The sequence below is a fragment of the Diabrotica virgifera genome, chromosome 4 (genome assembly GCF_917563875.1).
Source record: "Diabrotica virgifera virgifera chromosome 4, PGI_DIABVI_V3a".
NCBI lineage: Eukaryota > Metazoa > Arthropoda > Insecta > Coleoptera > Chrysomelidae > Diabrotica > Diabrotica virgifera.
Genome location: NC_065446.1, coordinates 158633675 through 158657318, shown reverse-complemented (window position 1 = coordinate 158657318; position 23644 = coordinate 158633675). Strand labels below are relative to the sequence as shown.

Genomic DNA, 23644 nt, shown 5'->3' with positions numbered 1-23644 from the left:
ATTATTTAGTGTTAGTTTTACTAGCCCAATCATTTTTTTGTTATATCCAAATGTGCCATTGCTTGATACATTTTGACTCTATCATGTTTGTCAAAAATCCACAAACACATGCAGAGGAACTTTACTTTCATAATAAGCTATACTCTTTAGTTGTCACACTTCATCAGTTTGTCTCATTTTTTAGGCAGCTTCATTTGTGGGCCTTGACCAATCCTTTGGCATTATTTCTATTTCACATACCCATACTTGCACGACTAGTTCATACACTTTTCTTCAGTTGATCTTCACCAAACATCATTTCTGCTATTCTTATGGAAATAGAAATAAAAAGAAAAAATTTTAAATATTTGGGTGTTATAATGTCTAAAAGTGATGAAAAATGGAACCCCATAGTGTAATTTGGAATAAAAACGACAAAAGAAAAACAAAAAAAATGATATACCAAACAATAGTATGAAGTATCTTAATGTATGCAGCAGAAATTTGGGCCATAAACAAAAAAACCAAGGGATCATTCTGGCAACCAAAATGGAATATGGAAGAAAATGCTGTGGTCTGATCAGAAGAGACAGAATAACAAATGAAGAGATGAGGAGAATAAGAGTGCAGAAGACTAAAATGGTATGGCAACAGAACAGAAAGTACATGGATAAACAAGGTTGCAGATTGGAGCACAACAGAACAAGGAGAGGACAACTGAGAAGACCATGGAAAAATGAGGTTGACGAAGCAATGTCAAAGAAACGATTGGAAGACAGAACTAGGAAGATTGTAAAAAGTAGAAATCCAGATTGACAGAAGGGAAACAGCACTAGCTGCCTACAACTTTTCAGGAGAACAAAATAGCTTTGTAGCTTAGTACTTGTTTTCTTTCTCATTATTTATTTATTACTTAAAAAAAATGCCAAACATTTTTCAAAGAAAGAAGAAAAAGAAAAAACATACTAAGCAGCAAAGTTTTTGTGCTTTCCTGAAAAGTTGTAGATTTTGACTTAACTGTCGTTAAAATACCTTATACACATATAGGTATTTGTAATAATTATTGTTAAAATAAAATCGAACATCACTGAAAAACATATATTTATTTATCAAAAAATTTACAATTGTAAAGTATTTGCCACCCTATCCCTAATGGCACGAACTCCTACGTCATCTACATTATCATCGTCGTCATTAATTTCATGTAGTTGTTCTGGAGGATTTTGATTAAGTGGTTCTATATTGAAAATATTATCATCAATGGCAATATTATGTAGTACACATGCAGCTCTAATCATATTGCATATTAATCTTATATTTCGTAACTTAACATGATACATTTGTCTAAATTTTTGTTTTAATATGCCAAAGCAATGTTCAACCACATAACGATTTTTTGCCAGCTTTAAATTATAGTTCCGTTGACGTCTTGTTAAGTTCCCTCTATCCTTATAAGGAGTTAACAAATTGGCCTGTAAAGGGTAGCCACTGTCTCCTAGAAGAAAATATCTTCCACATCTTTCCTCTAGGTTCGTGTGCAATGGAGAGTTTCGAAACACTCTGCTGTCATGGACTGAACCCGGATATCCTATAAATATGTCCGTTATTTTTCTTCTGTGATCACATACAAGTTGCATCTATAATAAAAAATAAATTAAACAAGCTGAAAATGCGAGCATTGTCATAACGAAAACTTTGTATATTTACGTATTTTAATTCATAATATGGAAAATTTCTATTATGAAAAGTAGTTTAGAATTAATAGTTATGTTTTAATGTGCCATTATATCATTCTAATTTAAATGTTATGAACTATAAAGGTAGTTTACTCTTGATCGAAATTCATATTTTTTATATAGGTACCTCGTATAAAAGTAATAAATTTTATACAAGGTGTCCCAAAAGTAGTGGAACGGTCGAATATTTCGCGAACTAAACATTGGATCAAAAAACTGAAAAATACTTGTTCAATCATTTTCAAAAATCTATCCAATGACACCAAACACCAACCTCCACTACACCCCCTGGAGGTGGGGTGGGGAGTAACTTTAAAATCTCAAATGGAAACCCCTAGATTTTCTTGCAGATTTGGATTCGTTACGTACAAGTAAGCAACTTTTATTCAAGACATTTTTTCGAACTGTGGATAGATGGCGCTATAATTGGGAAAAACGATTTATCCTGATACCATGAATAAATTATAGAAACGGTCTAATATCTCGAGAAATACACTTCCAAATAAAAAACCAAACAAATTTTTTTAATACTTTTCGAAAACCTATCGAATAACACTAAACATGACCCTCCAACCCACCCACTGGAGGTGGGGTGGGGGGTAACTTTAAAATATTAAATAGCAACCCCCACTTTTTATTACAGATTCGGATTTGTCATGAAAAACTAAGCAACATTTATTCGAAACATTTTTTAGAATTGTTGATAGATGGCGCTTTTATTGGAAAAATACGATTTATTAGGGCCATCTATCAGCATTTTTAAAAAATATTTCGAATAAATGTTGCTTACTTTTTCATGCAATTCATGCAATGAATTCGAATCTGCAATTAAAAGTGGTGGTTGCTATTTAAGATTTTAAAGTTACCCCCTACCCCACCTCCAGGGGGTGGGTTGGAGAGTCATGTTTAGTGTTTATCGATAGGTTTTCGAAAAATATTAAAAACCTGTTTTTTGGTTTCTTATTTGGAAGTGTATTTCTCGAGATATTAGACCGTTTCTATAATTTATCCATGGTATCAGGATAAATCGTTTTTCCCAATTATAGCGCCATCTATCCACAGTTCGAAAAAATGTCTTGGATAAAAGTTGCTTACTTTTACGTAACGAATCCAAATCTGCCAAGAAAAACTAGGGGTTTCCATTTAAGATTTTAAAGTTACCCCCCCCCCCCCCTTCAGGGGGTGTAGTGGGAGTTGGTGTCTGGTGTCATTGGATAGATTTTTGAAAATGATTGAAACACGTATTTTTCAGTTTTTCCATCCGATGTTTAGTTCGCGAAATATTCGACCGTTCCACTACTTTTGGAACACTGTATATATGGTTGCATCATAAATCTTAGAACATGAAGAGCTTTTTATGAAGAATAACTTTTATTTGTCAAATTAAAAATAAAAGAATTATAAATGAAAATGTTCTTGGTATCCATAATTTGAGAAAAATCTTCAAATATTTTTTTTCATTAGAAAGATGCATACATGTACACAGACACAATACTGACTAGTGATTTTAGTCAATAATTTTGCCAATTCGACAAAAAAATCATTTCTAAATAGTTAATAATTATTAGATACTAAATACAGTGGAACCCCGATAAGTCGGCCTCCAATAACCCGGAAGTCCGGCTAACCCGGACCGATTTTCATCAGACAAAACAAACATTTTTCACTTTGACTGAGTTTTTTTACCAAGAAATAAAAAATACTGTATACAAATGTACGTAATTTAGATGTATTTTGCATATGTATTTCATGTTTTTGCAATTATAATGTGTGTTTGTTTATTATTTTTATGTCTTTTATTAATTTCTACCATATTTTTCGGCTAACCCGGATTTTCGGTAACCCGGATCGGCCGCGGTCCCGATTAATCCGACTTATCGAGGTTCCACTGTAATTAGTAATTTTGCCGATTTCGGCAAAATTCTCAAAAAACAACAAAATTACCTTCTACAACCACTAGCCAGTTGTGTCACGTTGTGTTGAGTTTAGCGAACGACTAGAAATGGAACAGTCCATTTATCATAAAGGGGAGGCCGTATTTATACTGGTATAAACCTTTTTAAAACTGTTAATAAAGTATTGCTTTTAAAATATTATACTCAAATTGTATTTTTGAACATCTTATTTATTTTATATAATAATTAAATTCACTATCAAATGTCATTGATGTTTTATTAATACTTAATTTAAAATTTAGTTTGACATTCACGAAGTGTCAAACTCAAATGTAAACAACCTATGCTTGGCAAATCGAGATTTAAAAAAAAAGTAGCCTACTTCCTAATCAACCATTTGAGCTGACATTTAGTGCGTCGGTAGGAGATAACCGGATTGTGACGTCACATTTTAGACTTTGAGGTCGATTATCTCGAAGACCGTTAGAGATATCGAAATGCCGTTTTCAGATTTGGATTCAGGAGACAAAACTACATCAGAATCCATCGATACATCTGTTCTAAGTATTGCAGGAGCGGCGACGCAATAACACACAGACTTTTGCAAATTTATAAACGAAAAGTTTTCGTTGAAAACAATAATTACATATTGTGCTTTTATACAATGTCATATCGATGGTTTAGTGTGAAAACCTCGTATCTCATTAAATTAAATATTTTCTGCATAATATAACCTAAAAACAAAAATTACGTTACCTATTTTTAATTCGAGCACATTGAGACAAATTAATATCTGATATTGGCACAGAGCTAAAGGTGTTATGTTGCTACTAAATTGGAAATACAAATATATTAACTATGAAAAACACGTAAATATCCTTGCAGTATATATAGCCTTTGGTCAAGTAACTATGATAACCTCGTATATCTTGATATACAAGGTTCATAAAATGTTTCTATATGCCGCACTACCTTTTGTTGTTCACAAAAAACATTTCTGCAATTCGAATTTCTCAATCAAACACTCCAAATTAAGTACCCAATTCTTGGTTATAAATATATGTGGTATTCACACTAAATCAAGAGAGCAATTGATATATTATGCAGTTTCTTTTTTCGGCTGTAGAAAATAGTCTAGTGTATTTGGATTTTTTCTAACAGTTGTAAATCACAGTTTGTAAGGTTTTCAAACTAAAACCACCAAAATGTCATTTATGAAAAAAATGAGATACTAGATTTTCACACTAAGCCATCGATATATTATTAGATAGTAAATACTATCTAATAAAAGAAATTAAATATCTGCTAGTAAAAGAAATTAAATATGCATGTCTAAAAATTTTCTGGGGTCAAATCACCTACCTGAATTGAGTAGAATCCTTTTCTATTTATATATGACTCTGGGTCATTTTCTGGTTTGTCGATTTTTATGTGGCTACCATCAATTGCGCCTATTACATCTGGAAACCCATTAGCTCTAAAATGTTGTTCACTTATGGTTTTCTCATTTTGATTTGGCCATTTTATTACATCTGGACTCAAATTACTTAAAAAGTATGTCATGCGATGAATAATTCTATGGACAGAGCTGATTGTTATATTAAAACGATCTCCAACATCTCTAAAACTGCAAGTCTGATGTCCAATGTACCACAGATAAATAAGTACCTAAAAGCAAATGTTTCTTAAAATAAAAGGAAAAGTTCTGTTTTGATTTTAGAAATTAAATGAAAGTAGATTAACAGGTTCGCTGCCGACTATATTTTCTAAATCCATGAGCCAACCATTAACAACAAGACCAAGAACAAAACTGAAAAGGTAGACACCTTTTGCAAAAGCTGTGACAAGGAACCTTTTCCATGTATAGAATAGAATAGAATACTTTATTGGTATAGCTTTACAGCTGCCATCATAAAGATGGATATACACGTCAGATATACAACACAATATAGTCACAGACACATAATCAAATACCTATACATACACTTAAATTTTAGATTTAACATAATGTACATTGATAAATATGAAAATTATTAATATTAGACAGAACTCATAACAGCAATCTAGTTGCTAAGTATTCTTCTACACTGTAGAATGCATGTTTACATAGTATACTTTTCACAACTCTTTTGAATTTCACCGGATGCAAAGATCTAACTTCATTTGGAAGATGATTATATAGCCTGACCCCCACATAATCTGTGGACTTCTCAAATTTGGATAGTTTGTGACCAACAGTAACAAACTGATTGGCATTCCTAGTTGAGTATGCATGTAAATCAGAATTTCTCTTGAATGAATGTAAATTATGCTTAATATACAATATGGATTTCAAGATATATATGGAAGGCAACGGTAAGATATTGTTATTAATGAAAACTTGCTTACAAGTATGCCCAAAAGGAATATTGAAGATAAGTCTAATAATTCTCTTCTGTTTAATAAACACTGTGTCTGATTTTGTGGAATTACCCCATAACGTAACATTATAAGTAAGGTGACAATAAACCAAAGAATAATATACATTAATGAGAGTTTTAATACTGAGTGTTCTCTTCAACTGTACTAAAGCATAGAATGAACAATTTAGTTTCTTATTAACATATTCAACGTGAACATCCCAACTCATAAACTGGTCCAAGAATACACCTAAAAATTTTATGTCTGGAATATTTACAATTTCAGGAATAGACACAACTGGCATATTTCGTTTGCATCTAAAATGTATATACGATGTTTTATCAATATTCAGTTGTAGCAAGTTTTGTGTACACCATGTTTGGAATAATCTGATAACCCTTGACACTCTATTTTGAAGCTCTACGTATGTATGTGCTGATACAATCACAGATGAGTCATCTGCGTACATTACAATGTGGTCATGAGTAATATGATCGGGTAGGTCATTGACAAAAATAAGAAATAGCAGTGGTCCCAACACAGATCCCTGCGGCACTCCTACATCTACACTGAAGATGTCTGACCTTTCCTTGTTTAATTCAACATAGAATTTCCTCTCCAGAAGATATGAGTTCAATAAATTTAACATGTTACCTCTTATTCCGTGGACATACAATTTGTTAAGGACAAATTCAAATTTAAGACTGTCGAATGCTCTGGAAAGATCAAAGAAGATACCCACTACAAGAAGACCATCATCAAGATGCCTATAGACAGATTCCATAAATACTTCAGTAGCCCCCTCTGTTGATCTTCCGGATCGAAAGCCATGCTGTTCTGAACACAGTGCATTATTTTTGTCCAAAAACTGTATGATCCTAGTGTAGTAAGCTCGTTCAAAAATTTTTGAAATTACATTTAACAAAGAAATAGGTCTATAATTATCAATACAAGTGTGATCGGATTTTTTATATACTGGAACAATTTTACTTAATTTTAGGTTTTCAGGAAATTCACCTGTGTTGTATACTAGGTTAATTAAATATGCCAGCGGTTCTGATATAACATCCTTGATGTGTTTGATCATTCTTGTGTTTAATTCATCATTTCCAAAAGAATGTTTATTTTTAAGACCACAAATAATATCAAGAACTTCATCAGATGTTACTGGAAAATAAACAAAACTGTCTATAGTCCACCTATGTGATAAAGTACAGTTTTGAGGGTTATTGTCAAGCCTATTTTTTAGTGCATTATTTTTGTCATTGAAATGGCATGCAAAATATTGAGCTAAATTTTTATCATCTGATATTAGTTTGTCTTCAATTTTGAGTTTAATTTTATTAGTACTTTGCTTTCTCCCTATAGTTTTATTTACTATACTCCACATAGTTTTTTGTTTATTATTACTACTTATAATTTGAAGATAATTGAATTCCCTTTTCTTTTCAGCAATAAGATTATTGTATTCCTTCTTGGTAGCTTTATACTCATTCCAGATGTTACTATTATTAGAGTTTTTAGCTTCATTAAATAGGTTTTTTAATTGTTTACTCCTAGCATATATGTCATGATCAACCCAACCTTTACTTTTATGCACGTCCTTACCTATTTTACCTTTAAGGGGACAGTTTGAAGTAATAGCAAAGTTTAAAGTATCCATAAATTCGATAAAAGCGTTATTAATATTACTTTCATTGTATACCTCGCAAAAACCAATCCTCATTAAGTCTTGTTTTAGGATGTCTAAATTATTATCATTTAAACACCTAAAACACTGCTGTTTTATATTAGATTCCATCCTATCCTGATTACGACCTACAACAATGTCAAAAATAATGGCAAGATGGTCACCCATATTGGGTTGATTGACTTGACAAGTATGATTCATAGTGATATTATTAGTAGCAATGTAGTCAATTTTTGTTTTTGTTACTTTATTGTTATTCATGAAAATACGTGTTGGTATATTTGGGATATTAAGAGACAAACCAAACGATTGAAAAAGATCATCTAATCGAAGTTTTTCATTGCTCTGAATTAAGTAGTTGATATTAAAGTCTCCACAGAGATAAATTTTATCAACACGGTTGTGAAAATGACCTAAAATATTAAAACAATTATTTATAAAAGAATCTAGATTGCTGTTAGGCGTTCTGTACACATTAATGACTAGAAATTTACAGTTACTGATTAAAATAGTCACAGCACAACATTCAAAGCTTTCTTCCTCAGAGAATTTACGGCAATCAACGACTGAGACTGCATACTTGTCTGTCCCAGATTTAGATAAAATAAGAGTTCCACCATGTATTTTATTTTTTCTAGTAAAATGGGTTACTAAAGTGTACCCTGGGATATAAATAAGATTAATATTATCCTCATTACACCAGTGCTCCTGAATACATAGAATGTCAGGTTTTTCAGCATTAGAAAAAAGCTCAAGATTTAAAAGTTTGTTTGTTAAACATTGTACATTAACCGAGATTAACTTCAATTTAAAGTCATTTACTATACGTGAAATAGTTGTATTGCTTGAGGACCCACCTAATGCGACAGCGTCCTCCTCATCTTGAAAAACGAGACTAATGCTCCGCTGGGCCAGATTTCTCGCTTCCATGCATTCTTAATTAAGTCTCGTCTAATGGTCACTTTCATGGATGCATATATGTCAGGTTTTTTGGACTGATGGATTTCGCATTTTACGCCATCTAAATGATTTTCCAGGAACTTTTCTAATTGCTCCGGTTTTGTGTCAGGCTTTAGGCGAGTCACATGTAGGTTGATCATTTGTGGAACAGCCTCAATGTTGCAAGGTGACTCGGTACTTCCAACTAAGAACTTCCTCTTTTTTCTATGAGCTACCTGTGTCCACGCACCGTTGCTTGAAGACTCTGAAAGAACCGGAGCATTATTTTCAGTGTTCAACAGATTATGTAAAACAGTTTGAGTTTTGGCTTCTTGCATTGCGGCACTCATTTGTCTTGATGTAATGTATTTTTTTTCATTTGGCACTTCATTTCCAAAGTTTGTCGATGTTGAGGATCGCGCTAGCGTTCCGTCTGCAGGAATTTTAGTCACTACTAATTCAGTTTGTTTACTATTAGTAAGGTCATTAACATTTTGTAGTTGTTTATCATCTTTACCAGGGGAAGTCCAGTTTTTTCTTTTGTCAACGTTAATTACCTTGAATTCAGGTTCTTTAGTTTTTTGTTTTACTTTTTCTTCAAGGAGCTCGTTAGTTCTTTTTAACAATTGATTATTATCAAATAAAATTTTATATTTTTCCTCTTTTTCACTTAAAATTGTTTTTAGAAAATCAATTTCCAACTGTAGGATATGTGCATTTACCTCTTGAGTATGACTTACTGAGTTTCCTTTGGGATTTTCAGATTGTTCACATGTCTCACATACAATTCTAGTATCACATAACTTTATACATTTCTGCTTTTTTCTTGATGAACAAGATAAATGAAAAATACTTCCACATTTTATGCACACTATAACGTTAGTAGTTTTCTGGCAACATTTGAATGCTTTTTCCTTAAAATTCTCATCATTTACAGAGAGGAGTAATTTCACGTGCGCATCGTTCGGCGCCATCTTGAATCAAATTGTTGTTTTAATGAATTACATAGAACTTAAATACCTTTTTTTATTGGTTGTTTTACATTATTTGATTTTTCTGTTGTTGAAAAACATGTTTGTATCAATAAATATTATCCCAAAGATGTAAATAACGTTTTTGACTTATATGGGACCATATGGAACATCAGGGATGGTCCCATCAGACCAACATGGCAGCAAATGTGTTAAATTATTATTTTACATCAGCTGTTTCTATAATTTTGTCAATAAAAAATAAATTTTTATTGCAAAACGGTAACAATTTGATCTTAATTTGTCGACATTGCTTTCCAACAACTAAAGGACTGTATTTATTTAACCCTAAGATACAATGATATACATTAAGATCATGGGTATTTTCGAGCCAGAATGTTTTTTCATATGATTTTGGATATAATTAGTTATGGCTTAATGTATTCCTTCATTAGATATAGCTCGTGAAAAAACATCGTCTAGAAAGGAAAACACAAAAAAAAGAATATTTCTTTAAAAAACACTTTAACTTTAAAACATAATGTTCATTTTTCTTAATTTGACTGCTTTATATTATTTACATATTAAAGAAAACATTATGAAATCACCTCATATAATTTTTTAATGCCAATTTTGACCAAGAATACTATGTAATTTCATACAAGAATACAAAAGCAATGTTATTTTCAACTGAAATGGGGAATTTATATTATGGGAAATGACCTCCCCAAATTATTTTGGTTAACAGAGGTTTTACTGTATTTACTTACTTGATGTAAAGCAGATATGGTTGCATGCTGTCCCTCCTGTGAATTATAATATTGACTAGCCTCAAATCTTTCAACCAAACCATCTACTGTGCCCCTTGAAAGTCTGAAATGTTCGAAAAATTCTTCTTGGGAGTACTGCGTCACAGTGTGTTCTAAAAGTAATAAATCAGTTATCATTTATTTCATTTATGTTAAATGTAATTTACAATTTACCTAAATAGTTTTGGTTCTTGACTCTTGGTTCATCTAGTAATAATTCTAGGTCATCTTCGTCACCGCTTCCCATAGAAGACAGAGAAGACATATCGCTGAATTCTTCGTCGGACATATTTATCAAATAATATAATCACTTTAAAATATAAAACTCAAATATTTAGACTGGTAAACAAACTTTAAACTAATAAGCGTACCCAAACTCCCAAACGAATCTAAACATAAAAAAGTAAAAGTAGGGTTGGGTTCATAGAACAATTTGTAAACAGAAACTTCTTCTTCTTCCTTTTTTTTGGGTTTCGATTTTTTTTTAATCATTTACCCAGTACATGTTATTGGTTATGCGCGTCTTGCTCAAGGCAATGCACAACCAGGTGTCCTGTCAACTTCAGATCTATTTTTTTTTTTTTGGTCCTATGTGGTCCTTGTCCTTCTTCTTGTTTTTCTGTAGCTAGAGGGGGAAAAGTGTTACAACATTTAAGGTTAACTTAAGACTTTTCTCGTTTGGGGGTAGCTTCCAAACATTTTCACATAGGTTTAGGGCTGGCTACCTTCGGTTAGGATTAAGGATTTTAAGGATACAAATATAATTTTTGACATTTTAGGAGATTCCCTGTATTTTCTGAAGTATTTATTTATTGTTATTGTTATTATTATTATTTTTTCAAAATTCTATAGATCTACTTGAAAAAATTTGATAAATTTATTGATTATCTTAATAACTTTATTCGAGGGTTTATATAAAATGCTCTGTAAAGATATTGGACTGTCTGTTCCAGCTTTTATTAGTTCTAGATACAAATCCATATCTTTATGTTTATTTATGGGGCACTCAAAGATGATGTGTACCAATGTTCCCATAGTACCGCATTCGCATATCGGTGTTTCCGTTTTGCCTATTTTGTGGAGATAACAAGGAGTTTTGCAATGTCCACTTCGTAAACGATTAAGGTTAGTAATATTGTTCCTACCCAAATATCCACATTTGTTATACCAAGGTTTTATAGGGAAACTATCCTGCAGTCCATAATAGTCCGGATATTTACCTTTAATTTGGGAATACCAGTTATTGTAAAATTGAGTCAAGATGTTCTTTTTTGTAACACAAAAGATATCTGTGCTGATGTTTTTTACATCATATGGTACTCTTAATTCTCTCCCAATATTGGCCAAGCTATCTGCCACCTCGTTGCCTTTAATCCCCTGATGTCCCGGTACCCATTCTAATCCTATTGAAAATCCCATATTATTTGCATCTACCAGTAGTTTTTTGGTCATTATAGTTACATAATCCATTTGGTCCCATTTGTGACTAGATATTTTGGATAAGGCACTTTTTGAATCTACAAAGATCACTGCTTTCATGATTTCCTTTTCAATACATACCGACATGGCTTTGTATACCGCTATTATTTCAGTTGTGCAGATTTGTGTGTAGTTATGGAGTCGTGACGAATATTTATAATTGATGCTTGGGATGTAAATTCCAAATCCCGATTGATTTGTTTGTGGGTCTATTGATCCATCTGTATATACGTGGGTATGATTATTATATATTCCACCATATTTAGCTATGAACCTTTCGTTCGATTCAATTTCATATTTTTCAAATTCTAGACTTTTAATTGTAATGGGGTATAGAAGAGTTTTTCTTTCTACCTCATATATAGGATTGATTTTATATCTAATTATGTTTTTTGTTTTTTTGAGTATATTTGTATATGCTAGTGAGTAATCAGGTATGACCTTGTTCCTCCAGAATCTATTGTTTGCATTTATTGCTTCGTTTAGCTTATTTAGACTCTTTACTATGATATTGTTTTTTTCCGGCATTTGTTTGAGTATATATTTATGTGCTAGTATCTCCCTTCTAACTTGTAACGTTGTTACTGAACATTCTGCTTGCAATATTAAGATGGGTGTAGAACGTAGACAACCCGTTACGATTCTCAAGGCAACATTCTGTACTTGTTCCAACCTCATCATCAAACTTTTACTGCAGGGGTTTAAAAGATTGGCTGCGTAATCTAAATGAGATCTAACTATTCCTTTGTATAAACTCAAAAGAATGTTCGGGTCAGCTCCCCATTTTGTACCACAAATTGCTCTCATGACATTTATTCCTTTGTTTGCTTTAGTTATCATGTCGTTAATTTGAATTGTCATATTCAAATTGCACTGTAAATGAAATCCCAGATACTTTATTTCATTTTTCCATGGAATTTCCATATTTTGATATATCAAATGTGGGAAGTTATAAGCCTGACTTCTTTTTCTAAATATTATTGCTTTTGATTTGTGTGCTGAAATTTTAAAGTTGTGTTTCTCAAACCACTCCTGTAAATTTATTATATGGGTATTTAAGGAATTAATTAGCTTGTATATATCAGATCCTTGCACCAGAATTACAAAATCATCTGCATATTGAAAACACTCCATCTCATGGTTTATTAAATCATGTAGGGATCTAGTATAGAGATTAAATAATATTGGACTGAGTGGAGACCCTTGAGGCAATCCAGTGGATGCTTGCATTGGGCCTAATATATTATTTGATTTGTCTTTAACGTAGATATTTCTGTTGAGCAAAAATTGCAAGATCAAGTTTGCATAAGTTATTGGGATGTCATACTTTAATAAGTATTTATATAGCAAATATATATTGACTGTATCATATGCCCTACTGATATCCAAAAAAATTCCAATTGTATTTAAATTTTTACTAAATCCAGTTCTAATATAATTAATTGTTAAAGCTAAGTTATCGTTGCACCCTTTGTTTCTTCTGAAACCTAACTGCTTAGGGCTTAGTATCGATTTTTTTTCCGTTATTTGTTCTATTCTTAATTTAATTATATTTTGCAAAATTTTGCCTACACATGACTCTAGAGCTATGTTTCTATAATTATCCTCACATAAAGGGTCTCTATTGGGTTTTAAAAAGGGAATGACAAGGGTGTTTTTCCATTCTTGTGGAAAACCTGTGTTTCTTTTAACTATTTGATTAAATATTTTTGACAATGTATCTAGCGCCACCAGGGGAAGTCTGTTTATCATGCTATATGTTACAAGATCTAAGCCAGTAGCCTTATCCTTTTTATTTATGACACTTATTATTTCTTGCCTTGAAATGTCCTCCACATCCTCGTTAGTTAGGGTAACCATGAACTCAGGATCTGTTATGTCAATTGCCAAATTATTTAATATGTTCTGAGCTATGTTTTTGTTGGGAAGTTTAGCAGGGATTACAGCATTTTGATATGTGGAGAATAGCTTAACTGTTCGCCATATTTCAGATAGAGGAGTGTCCCTTGTCAATCCATTGCAAAAGCTTTTGAAGCTATTTCTTTTTTTTGTTTTAAATATTTTTTTACTGTATGCAAATATTTTTTTGATTTCAATATAATTTTCATTGCTTGCTTCTTCCTTATATTTTTTAATTTTTTCTTTTCTTGTTTTTATTAAATTAGAGCATTCCTTATCCCACCAGGGAGGGCTTTTCTTTTTTCTTATAGATTTTTCTGTTTTCAAGAGAGGTATTTCCTCATCACTCACCATTTCCATAATTTGTGTAAATGAATTATAGTCTTCACACCCATTCTTCATCAAGTCTTCCATTTTTGAAGCATAATTCTCCCAATTGACATTCTTTGTATTTCTTTTATGACTTTTTTGTGTTACTATATTTTCATTTACAATTGCGATTTTGCAAGAAGTTGGAAAATGATCACTGCCTCCAGAATCCTCTAACACATCCCATTGGCATATATTTGCAATTTCCGAGGAAATTAGTGTTAGGTCTACCGCTGAGGCATTCTGTCCAGGTAGGGTAATCCGCGTGGGTCTCCCATCATTGCAGCAAACTAGATCCAAATCCTCTAAGGATTCAGCAATTATTCTTCCATTAACATTAACAGACACTTGACTTCCCCAAAGTGCATTATGTGCATTCATATCCCCCATTAAAATTTTATTTCCCCTGATTTTATTTATGCGTCCAACCCAACTATTTAAATTTATTTTTGCCCTAGGATGGATATAAATGTTAATAACTGTAATGTCCCAATCTATTATTTTTATTGCTAAAATTTGAATTTTACTAACATTATTATTATACCTATATACTATTTTGTGATCCAGACTATTATGAACCACAGTAGCTAGGCCACCATAACCATCCCCTCGATCCAACCTATGTATTTCATATCCTCTTAGATAGAAGTGATGATTATTTTTTAGCCAAGTTTCATTTAATAGAATTAATTTGGGTCTATGTTCGCTTATGAAATATTTCAGACTGTTATAGTTACTGCTTAAACTTTTTATGTTCCATTGGATAATAAGTGGATTCTTGATATCCATCTAAATCTAGCAACTTTTGGTTCGATGAGCTTTCATGTATAAATAGCTGGTTCAAGTAATTGATTATATGTTCCTTATGTTTCCAATCTAGTTTTTTTAATATCGCATTCAGTGTTTTTTCTGTGTCCCTCTCTAGTTGCTCTGTACGGGAACATCCAGGAGTCTCATTGTTTACTGCACGAGCTCTCTCTTCGCTTCTCCCATTTGGAGATAATAAATATTGATTGTGTACTTCTTTATTGTATGTCTTATTTGTTTCATTAGCCTTTCTTTTATTTTTGTTTGAGTTATTCTCCATTTTTCTACTAAACAGGTGTTCAGGGTTACTCTTTACATTTTCTATCCATCGCATATTGATGGGAATTGTCTCTAAATTATTTATTTGAGTTTTATGTAATGTTGGGAATTCCTCCTGGCTCATTCTGAATATATTATTCTCTTGCGATTTTCTAGTAGAAACATAAGGAAATCTCTCGCATGCCTCGTAGTATGAAAGATTGTCCAGAGACATGACAGCCTTAATATTCCGCTGTCTCACATACTCTGGACACTCCTCATAGGTACTTATATGAAAGCTGCTATTACAATGTAAACATTTCATCGAACAATCCCCTTCATGTATTTTTTCCGCGCAGTTTTTGCATTTTTCTCCCCCTCTACAAAGATTTTTTGTGTGTCCAAAAAGAAAACACCGATAACATTGAACCACTGGTATCATGTATGGTTTTACCCTAAAAGGGATCCCATATATATTCACTTCCTTCGGGATTACTTTTCCCGAAAAGGTAAATGCGACCGTTTCTGTATCAATATATTTCTCCGTGTCATATTTAGACTTCCGTTTAAATCGTCTTATTTCTAGTACTTTAATGTTGGCCGAAGCCAATCCCGAAAATTTGATTAGATCTGCATCCGATATACTAGTATCTACATTATTAACGACTCCCCTACATGTTACGTTATTTGCCGGAATAAACAATTCATATCCATCATTTCTGACCACGTCATTTAAAACAAATTTATTAGCATCCTCCCATTTCTTGAAAGCAACGCTAATTCGGTTTTTTCCTTTTTTGCTAAGTTTAAGTACATTCTCGATTTTTTTGTCATTTATGTATTTTGCTAATTTCAAAAAACTATAATTACCGACGTTATCGCCTTTTGACTCCATAAATACCTCAAAGGGACCGGTATCAGTGTACTGATAATAGAAATGTTTTTTTCCTTTTTTTATTTCATTGTTATTATTAGTGATTGAATTAGCATTGCTATCAAGTAATGGTGTATTCTTTAAACTACTATTATTTTCAGTGTTTTCTATATTATCTAACATCTCCTCATCACCGGGGGGGTTAGCCCCCCCGGTAGTATCCCCCATAATTAACCGTGTAATGCAAAGCTGTCTCTTTTTTACCTAACTAGATAATGTATAATTTATTTTATTCAAAGAAAGTACAGGAAATTTAGGAATTCAACAGATAGGAAATTTGTTAGTTACCTCTATTATGTAGTTCCTATTTTGTTTTTGTCGCCTGCGTTTTTTTTGAATTATCACTTCCACACTGAACTGTCACACAACCGAACGTTACGAAAGCTCATACAGCTCCTGCGGTAATGTCAAAGTTGTTGTCCTGTAAACAGAAACAGATAACGATAACCGTTGACAATTGACAAACCCCTCGACTATTCAACGGTACTACGCATGCCCCAAATTTCTTGTCTGAAGAAAATCCGCAAACTATTTTGACTGTCAGCAAACACGTTTTTGGTGTGGTTGGAACAGCAAACTATTTGCTTGCTGACTGTTTGTAATCTCGGTTGGAACGCTTTTATGCTATTGCGCAGAATCCTGACGTCGGCAACTTGTTTCTGACTCTGGTTGGAACAAAGCTTTTTGGTATCACGATGAATAGAATGGTCGTTTCCAGTCGAATTTTATCCCCACCCTTGTAGAATAAAAATCCTCCTCAAACTACCACTTCTTAGCTGTAGAAAGGACGGTTAATCTCTTTCTTTCTCATCCTGCCCCGGAATCTCATATGGAAAAATTGGGGAATTTCCCCCACCACTTCCACACCGCTCAGCTAAATAAAGAGAAACGGCAGCCTTTCTCGCTCACGAAGACTTTAACCAATCATTTATGTTAAAACACCATACCTGAATGTCACAAATAAAATAATCAAACGAGGCTTAACTCGACAATGTCAATTATTGTCAATTCTTCAAAAGTAATGACAGTTAGAGTTAGTGCAAATCGTGCAAATACAAATAATTTTCTATTAGTTTACAGTTTTTATTGTATTATCTGTAACGATTTATTCTTAGTAATTTCAATTTCAGTTGGTTCCTTATCCTTCGTTTATAAAGTGTAGTGTGTAGTTTTGTTTTAGTTGCGAAAGAACTGTAGTGTTGTGTTAATAAAAAAATAAACATGGTTTATTATTGTTGTGTACAAATCATAGAAAAGTTAGAAAATGCATAGGTAAATAGTAATTAGTTTATAACTGTTTTATCTGAAACAACGAATAAATACACGTACCTATATTTAGAAAAAAACTGTCCTAACTTTTTTATATCCCTTTTCCTTACTAAATTTGACAGCAAAAATAACATATTTTGCAACTTAAGAATTCCGAATAATTTATGAGTATTACTTAGATATTATTTAAATAAAATACTTTAACAAGCTTAGTAAGTTTTGGTATTTTATTTTAATAATATAGGTGAGATTATTTCTTGTAAAATAACAAGATATTTTAATTAGTAACGAAATTGCCCGCAAGAGGCGCTGAACGGATAAAATTAATGCTTGTCCATTTGAATTTCCCGCCAAATGGTGATTAGTTAACACATCGCTCGCAAATGGCGTAAGGAACCAAATTTTTACAGTGAGTTGCCTATCTATCTGGTAATACTATATATTATTAATCTATGCTTTCTCATGTTAATAAACAAAAACAGAACCAATATGGCAATATGACAGATATTTATTTTTCCCGCTTCCGTATTTTTTGTCTTGTTTATTGTTATTGTTTATGTTCACTAATATGTTTTACATAATATTTCAATCAACGGTTTTTCTCATAGACATGTAAAGAAAGTTTCTCGTGGTTTTTCATAGTGACTGTTTTGCAAAAATACAATTAGTTTTTATTTTGAGATAACTAATAGCAGGATAACGAAGCAACAAACCTAAATAACATGTTTGGCTTTCCTTTATTTGGAGACATCAACTTTATTTCTTCGTGATACTGGTACCTTAAACCTGTACAGAATAGAATTTTGTCTCAAAATAGATTGGTGAATGTATCTACTTACACTGTATGTTTCTTAGATGAATAAAACTTTTTTCTACATAATTGTAGGTACATTTTGATTTTATATACTGTTTAACAACCCATACTTATAGTAAATATATAAACCTACCGCTAATAACCCTAGTGGTTGATGCAGATAAAAAAAAGTTTGACCTTCACTGTGATTGTTTTTAATAAGTTATTTAAATTATTTGTAGTTTTTTTATAAAAATTTGTTTGAATTTAATCTTTTGATTAAAATGCTTATTCTTTTGCACATTATTTGTATTCTGAAAGCTTACCTATATAAAGATGTTTAATGCCTGGTTGCACCAACAGATCTTAAACTTTAGACGTGCCTTAAGCTCAGATTGCGAAATATATGTATGTGTGGCATCATTGAGTCTTAGATCAGTTTTCAGCTTGGCACAATGGATTATTTAATTTATTTAGATAAGAATCGAAAATTATGGTGCAATGTGAGTGAAACTTAAAGCAAAGCGGCCATATCTATGAGCTGAGCTGAGTTTAAAATTTGTTGGTGCTACCAGGCATAAGTTTAGTTAATAAAAATATATGATTTACTATTTTATTGGGAAAAAGCCACAATTTAAGTGAAAAATGAAATTTATTGACGTTTTAACTTCCACTTCCGAAGCAGTTATCGAAATATAAAATATAAATTAATATAATCAATTTTAATTCAACTTATTAATGAGTACTAAAATATTAATTAAGATTTTGTATTTCAATAACGATTTCCGACTTGGAAGTTGAAACGTTAATAAATTTTATTTTTAACTAAATTGTGGATTATTTCACAATAAAATAGTATATTGCATACGATATCACAAAGAAGCAGCTTCAGAACAATATAAAAATATATGTAAATTAACTACAGAGGACAGTCTGACTTTTACAAAATTAACCTTAATTTTTGTGAAATATTTTTTCTCAAAAAATGCATTGTTTCTGCAGCAAAACCTCAGAATCCTCTTACTATTATCATTATAATTTTCAGGTTGAAATAAAAATCAATAATGGGTAAAACATAAACTTTATTTAAACTGAAGAAAACATAAAAACAAATATAATCCATGAACATTATAAAAATAACATAAAGACAAATCTTCATAACAAAGTTGTAGTACTTCTCTGTTACATCCAAAACATTTTCTTTCATAGGACTGAAAAAGCACACAGTATTGTCTTAACATTGTTTCATACCAAGACTAAAATAAGAACAAAGAATAAATCACAAATAAACCACAAATTTATGTAAATTGAAAAATAATGCAATTTTACTCTCTATGGCCAGTTTCACCAACAACAAATAAATCAGTGAATAGTTTGATAATTTAAAATTAAATTGACAAATTTTCTTTATATAGATATTTAAAGTGAGATTAACTCGTCAATTCATTTGAAGAGTAAATATTTATTTGATGAATAAATAAAATAAGTACTATTTGACGTTAGAGAAACATAGTTGTGTCAGTTTTATCAGTTGAATAATTTTATTCATTGAATAAACTACTATTAATCTTTGGTGAAACTGGCCATTAGTCAATGAAGCTTTACAATTATTATTTCTAGTGCAAAAATAAGTAATAATATTAAACTACTTATAAAAATTATTATGAAACTTTAAATAAACATTTCTTTAAGATATTTGATCAATGCATCCATAAAACAAAAGTTTTATGTTCAAAATACTTCATAATAAGATATAAAGCTTCACCGTCCAGCAAAGATAACTAAGAAGTGAAAGTAATCTTTGCCAGAATAGAAATGGAAAATGCTTTGATCTCTATTTTAAACGATCTGCTGCAAAAAAGTTTTACATTTGAGTTTCTCCACATCATGTGTTGCACCTCCCCATCTAGCATCGATGTTTAAAATTTTTAAGTCTGGATCACACGCCTAAAAGATTGTAATTTTTTACTTATTCTTTATTTTGTTAGTCAAAGTTTTTTCAACACAAATATCAACAAATACTACAAATTTTTGTGATATTTGCAATATAATATATTATGTGATAATACATTATTTTTATAAATTGATTATTGGCAGCATATAGTACATAATATAATATTACAAGTAAGTAGTGTTATATAACGAGTGTTACAATTTCTACATTTTTAGAAAGATAACTTTTCTATTAAGATAGTTATGTTCCCGTTCCGTTGGAGCAATTATAGCAACATGTGTGCAAACTATGGCCCCTACACAGCCAGGAAAGTTAAACTTCTGCATAAATTTTCTTTTAAAATTCTCTTTTTGAACGAATGTAGTAGGAAAGATAATCGACTCTTCACTTAGATGTTCAATTGTTAAATTTGTTACATCATTTAAACGGTTGCTAACAGTATTTTAGGCAATTGATATAGTAGTTATATATAGGCATAAAGTGAAACGTACGCCGATGTGTTTAGTATATTAGTATACAAAATGTATATACACATCAACGTTCATTTAACTTTATGTTTTGACTTAATTTGTTTGAAAATGAATCGCTACATGTGGGAAAAGTTATAGCGGACGAAAAATAACTGATAGCTCTGACCGACTACTCTTTGATAGGAACTTATTGCATAAAAATAAGTGAGGTAAAAATTTACAGTGAAGGCTCAACACTGCTTGGATGAACGGATTATCACATATTATGAGGTATAAGCCTCTCAAAAAAATAGTTCACCATGTCTGTTGTTAATATAAATAAATCTACAAACTCCTAAAGTAAATGCATCACTTTCCCTTCTCATTATTGTCCTCTATATTATACCTATTTATTTCGTTTCTTAATTGCTCATTTCTTTGTATATGAGCAGGAAGCATCTAAAGGTCGAACTATATCAGTATTTAATATAAACATCAAAATATATTAATAATAATTAATAATTAAATAGTTCACTATGTCTGTTGTTGATATAAATAGATCTACAAACTCCTAAAGTAAATGCATCACTTTCCCTTCTCATTATTCTCCTCTATATTATACCTATTTAATTCATTTCTTAATTGCTCATTTCTTTGTATATGACCAAGTATCCGAGCAGGAAGCATCTGAACGTCGAACTATATCGGTATTTAATATAAACATCAAAATATATTAATAATAATGATATGAACCTACAACTTATTAATGTGTTATTTTTCCTTTACAGTAACAGGAATTTATAGAAAAAATACCTACATAAAAATACCTTAATATAACAATGTTCTCTAGTCACAGGTAAAATTTAAAAATTTAGTGATTTCTAATAAAATAGTTCCAAACAACCCAAGACAAAAATATACAAATTGAAAATAATCACAAATTATAATCTTTCTTTAGGTTAGCTTTTTGAATACAACCACCACAAAATAAAGAGGTGCGGCTAAAGATACAGTGCGGCTCCCTAATTTGCGCATGCGTGTCCTCAACTCCAACGTTGCCGGTTCCGAGATAGTTTGAAGGACAAATTACGTTGAGAACAAGAAACGCGTCTAACTTCACTTGTATTTTGTATATTTGTCACAGCTTTGGTTGTTTGTTCTTGTTCTTGTTGTTGGATATTTTTTATTTTATATTTTGGATCTAAGTTGTATGTGTATGTCATGTCCTGTTTTATTCATTAAAAAGGACTCCTAAATAAAAGTTTATTCTTAGATACAGATTATTCATGGTTTGACCCAAATCAATATGAAAAAAGGACATTTATTGAAGCTATATAATTTTAAACTGTTAATTACAAGAATCACATAGGCATTCTTTATAATTAATTTAGACATTTTTGTGTAGAAATAAAAAATAATTTTAGTAGGTATAGATATACAGGGTGTCTGCGTAACTTGGAACCATATGGGAAACTTTTTTAATATCAATTTTAAGAAAAAAAGTCATTCTTTATAAAGTGCTCTGCATAGTCTAAAACCTAAGATGCAATCATCAGATATCAAATTTTGTCAACAGTATAGGAGGTATGTCAAAAAATATGAATTTCGCTCAAGAGCAAACTATCTTTATATTTCAAAATATCAAAAAATTTTATTATGAAAAGTTATTTTTAATTAAAAACCATATTCAAATAGGCAATAACAGCCTTCTACTTGAAAAAAAAATTTCTGAAATTTTCCTAAATTACAGATTCCGAACATCATTTTTATCTATTTGACATGTAATAACTCATTTATTAATAATTTTAGGAAAAAAAGTTATTCTTCATAAAAATCTGTGCATGGTCTAAACCTCAAGATGCAACCATCAGTTATCCAAGTTTGTTATTTTATAGGAGGTGTGTCAAATAATATGAATTTCTAAATTCTTTCTAAATTCATATTATTTGACACACCTCGTATAAAATTAAGAAACTTGGATAACTGATGGTTGCATCTTGAGGTTTAGACCATGCACAGATTTTTATGAAGAATAACTTTTTTTCCTAAAATTATTAATAAAAGAGTTATGTCTACATGTCTAATAAATAAAAATGATGTTCGGAATCAGTAATTTAGGAAAATTTCAGAATTTTTTCAGAAGTAGAAGGCTGTTATTGCATATTTGAATATGGTTTTTAATTACAAATGACTTTTCATAATAAAATTTTTTGATATTTTGAAATATAAAGGTAGTTTGCTCTTGAGCGAAATTCTTATTTTTTGACATACCTCCTATACTGTTGACAAAATTTGATATCTGATGATTGCATCTTAGGTTTTAGACTATGCAGAGCACTTTATAAAGAATGACTTTTTTTTCGTAAAATTGATATTAAAATAGTGTCCCATATGGTTCCAAGTTACGCAGACATCCTGTATAAGATGTAATTTCAATTAATTTGAATGCACAAATATCATGCTTGAGAAATTGTGGAAAAGTTTAGGATTTGTTAAAATTCGGGATTCGAAAGTACAGTTCAATTCAACAGATGTAACATAATATACCTATGATATTAACAATATAAACAGGTTAATACAATAAAACAAAGGTTTTTGGAATTTTAATCTTTTATTATATTAGATATAGGGCCGGTACTTTATGTCCCGGTTAAACCGCCATTAGCTAACCAGGTTTAATCAGGACAGAAATATATGCATAGCATAGACATAAACACAATCATACTTATTATTATGATTAGGAGTGCGAAATTGGAAAACCAAGGTGAGGGATAGGAAGCTGATTCTGGATGAGGTCACAAGACTTACCATGGGTTGTGGAGCCAATGATGATGATATTATGATTATACATGATATTACAACGCAAGAGGCCCAAAGAGGTACTTTTCTTTCCCGATTAGCTAACCGAGATTTAACCGGGACAGAAAGTACCGGCCCATAATCTATAAAGTTTTCAACCAAAAGTATGTATTACACTTTCATTTTCGTGTCATCAGCATTTGTTTATTTAAACA

The 23644-nt window shown here is 31.2% G+C and overlaps 1 protein-coding gene and 1 long non-coding RNA gene across 2 annotated transcripts; both read right to left on the bottom strand.

Annotated features, from left to right (window-relative positions):
* Positions 1–1063: 1063 nt before the first annotated feature.
* On the bottom strand, positions 1064–16845 carry LOC126883980 (putative nuclease HARBI1). The gene is made up of 5 exons (XM_050649750.1): positions 16454–16845; positions 10594–11044; positions 10381–10532; positions 4973–5278; positions 1064–1616 (listed from the first exon to the last, which is right to left on the bottom strand). Exons 2-5 carry the CDS (start codon positions 10706–10708, stop codon positions 1098–1100), a joined length of 1092 nt encoding a protein of 363 aa, XP_050505707.1. The 5' UTR covers positions 10709–11044; positions 16454–16845; the 3' UTR covers positions 1064–1097.
* A 2447-nt stretch (positions 16846–19292) lies between these two features.
* LOC126883984 (uncharacterized) lies at positions 19293–21775 on the bottom strand. Its single transcript, XR_007697793.1, has 2 exons — positions 21448–21775; positions 19293–19483 (listed from the first exon to the last, which is right to left on the bottom strand). It is a non-coding gene; the product is annotated as an uncharacterized LOC126883984 (long non-coding RNA).
* Between the last annotated feature and the right edge of the window lie 1869 nt (positions 21776–23644).

Coding starts and splice junctions, on each gene's coding strand:
- LOC126883980 (XM_050649750.1), bottom strand. CDS start 10,708: ATGTCCGACGAAGAATTCAGCGATATGTCTTCTCTGTCTTCTATGGGA. Junction 5,279..10,380: donor CCATATCTGCTTTACATCAA/GTAAGTAAATAC, acceptor ATTTGCTTTTAG/GTACTTATTTATCTGTGGTA. Junction 1,617..4,972: donor AAGGATTCTACTCAATTCAG/GTAGGTGATTTG, acceptor TTTTTATTATAG/ATGCAACTTGTATGTGATCA.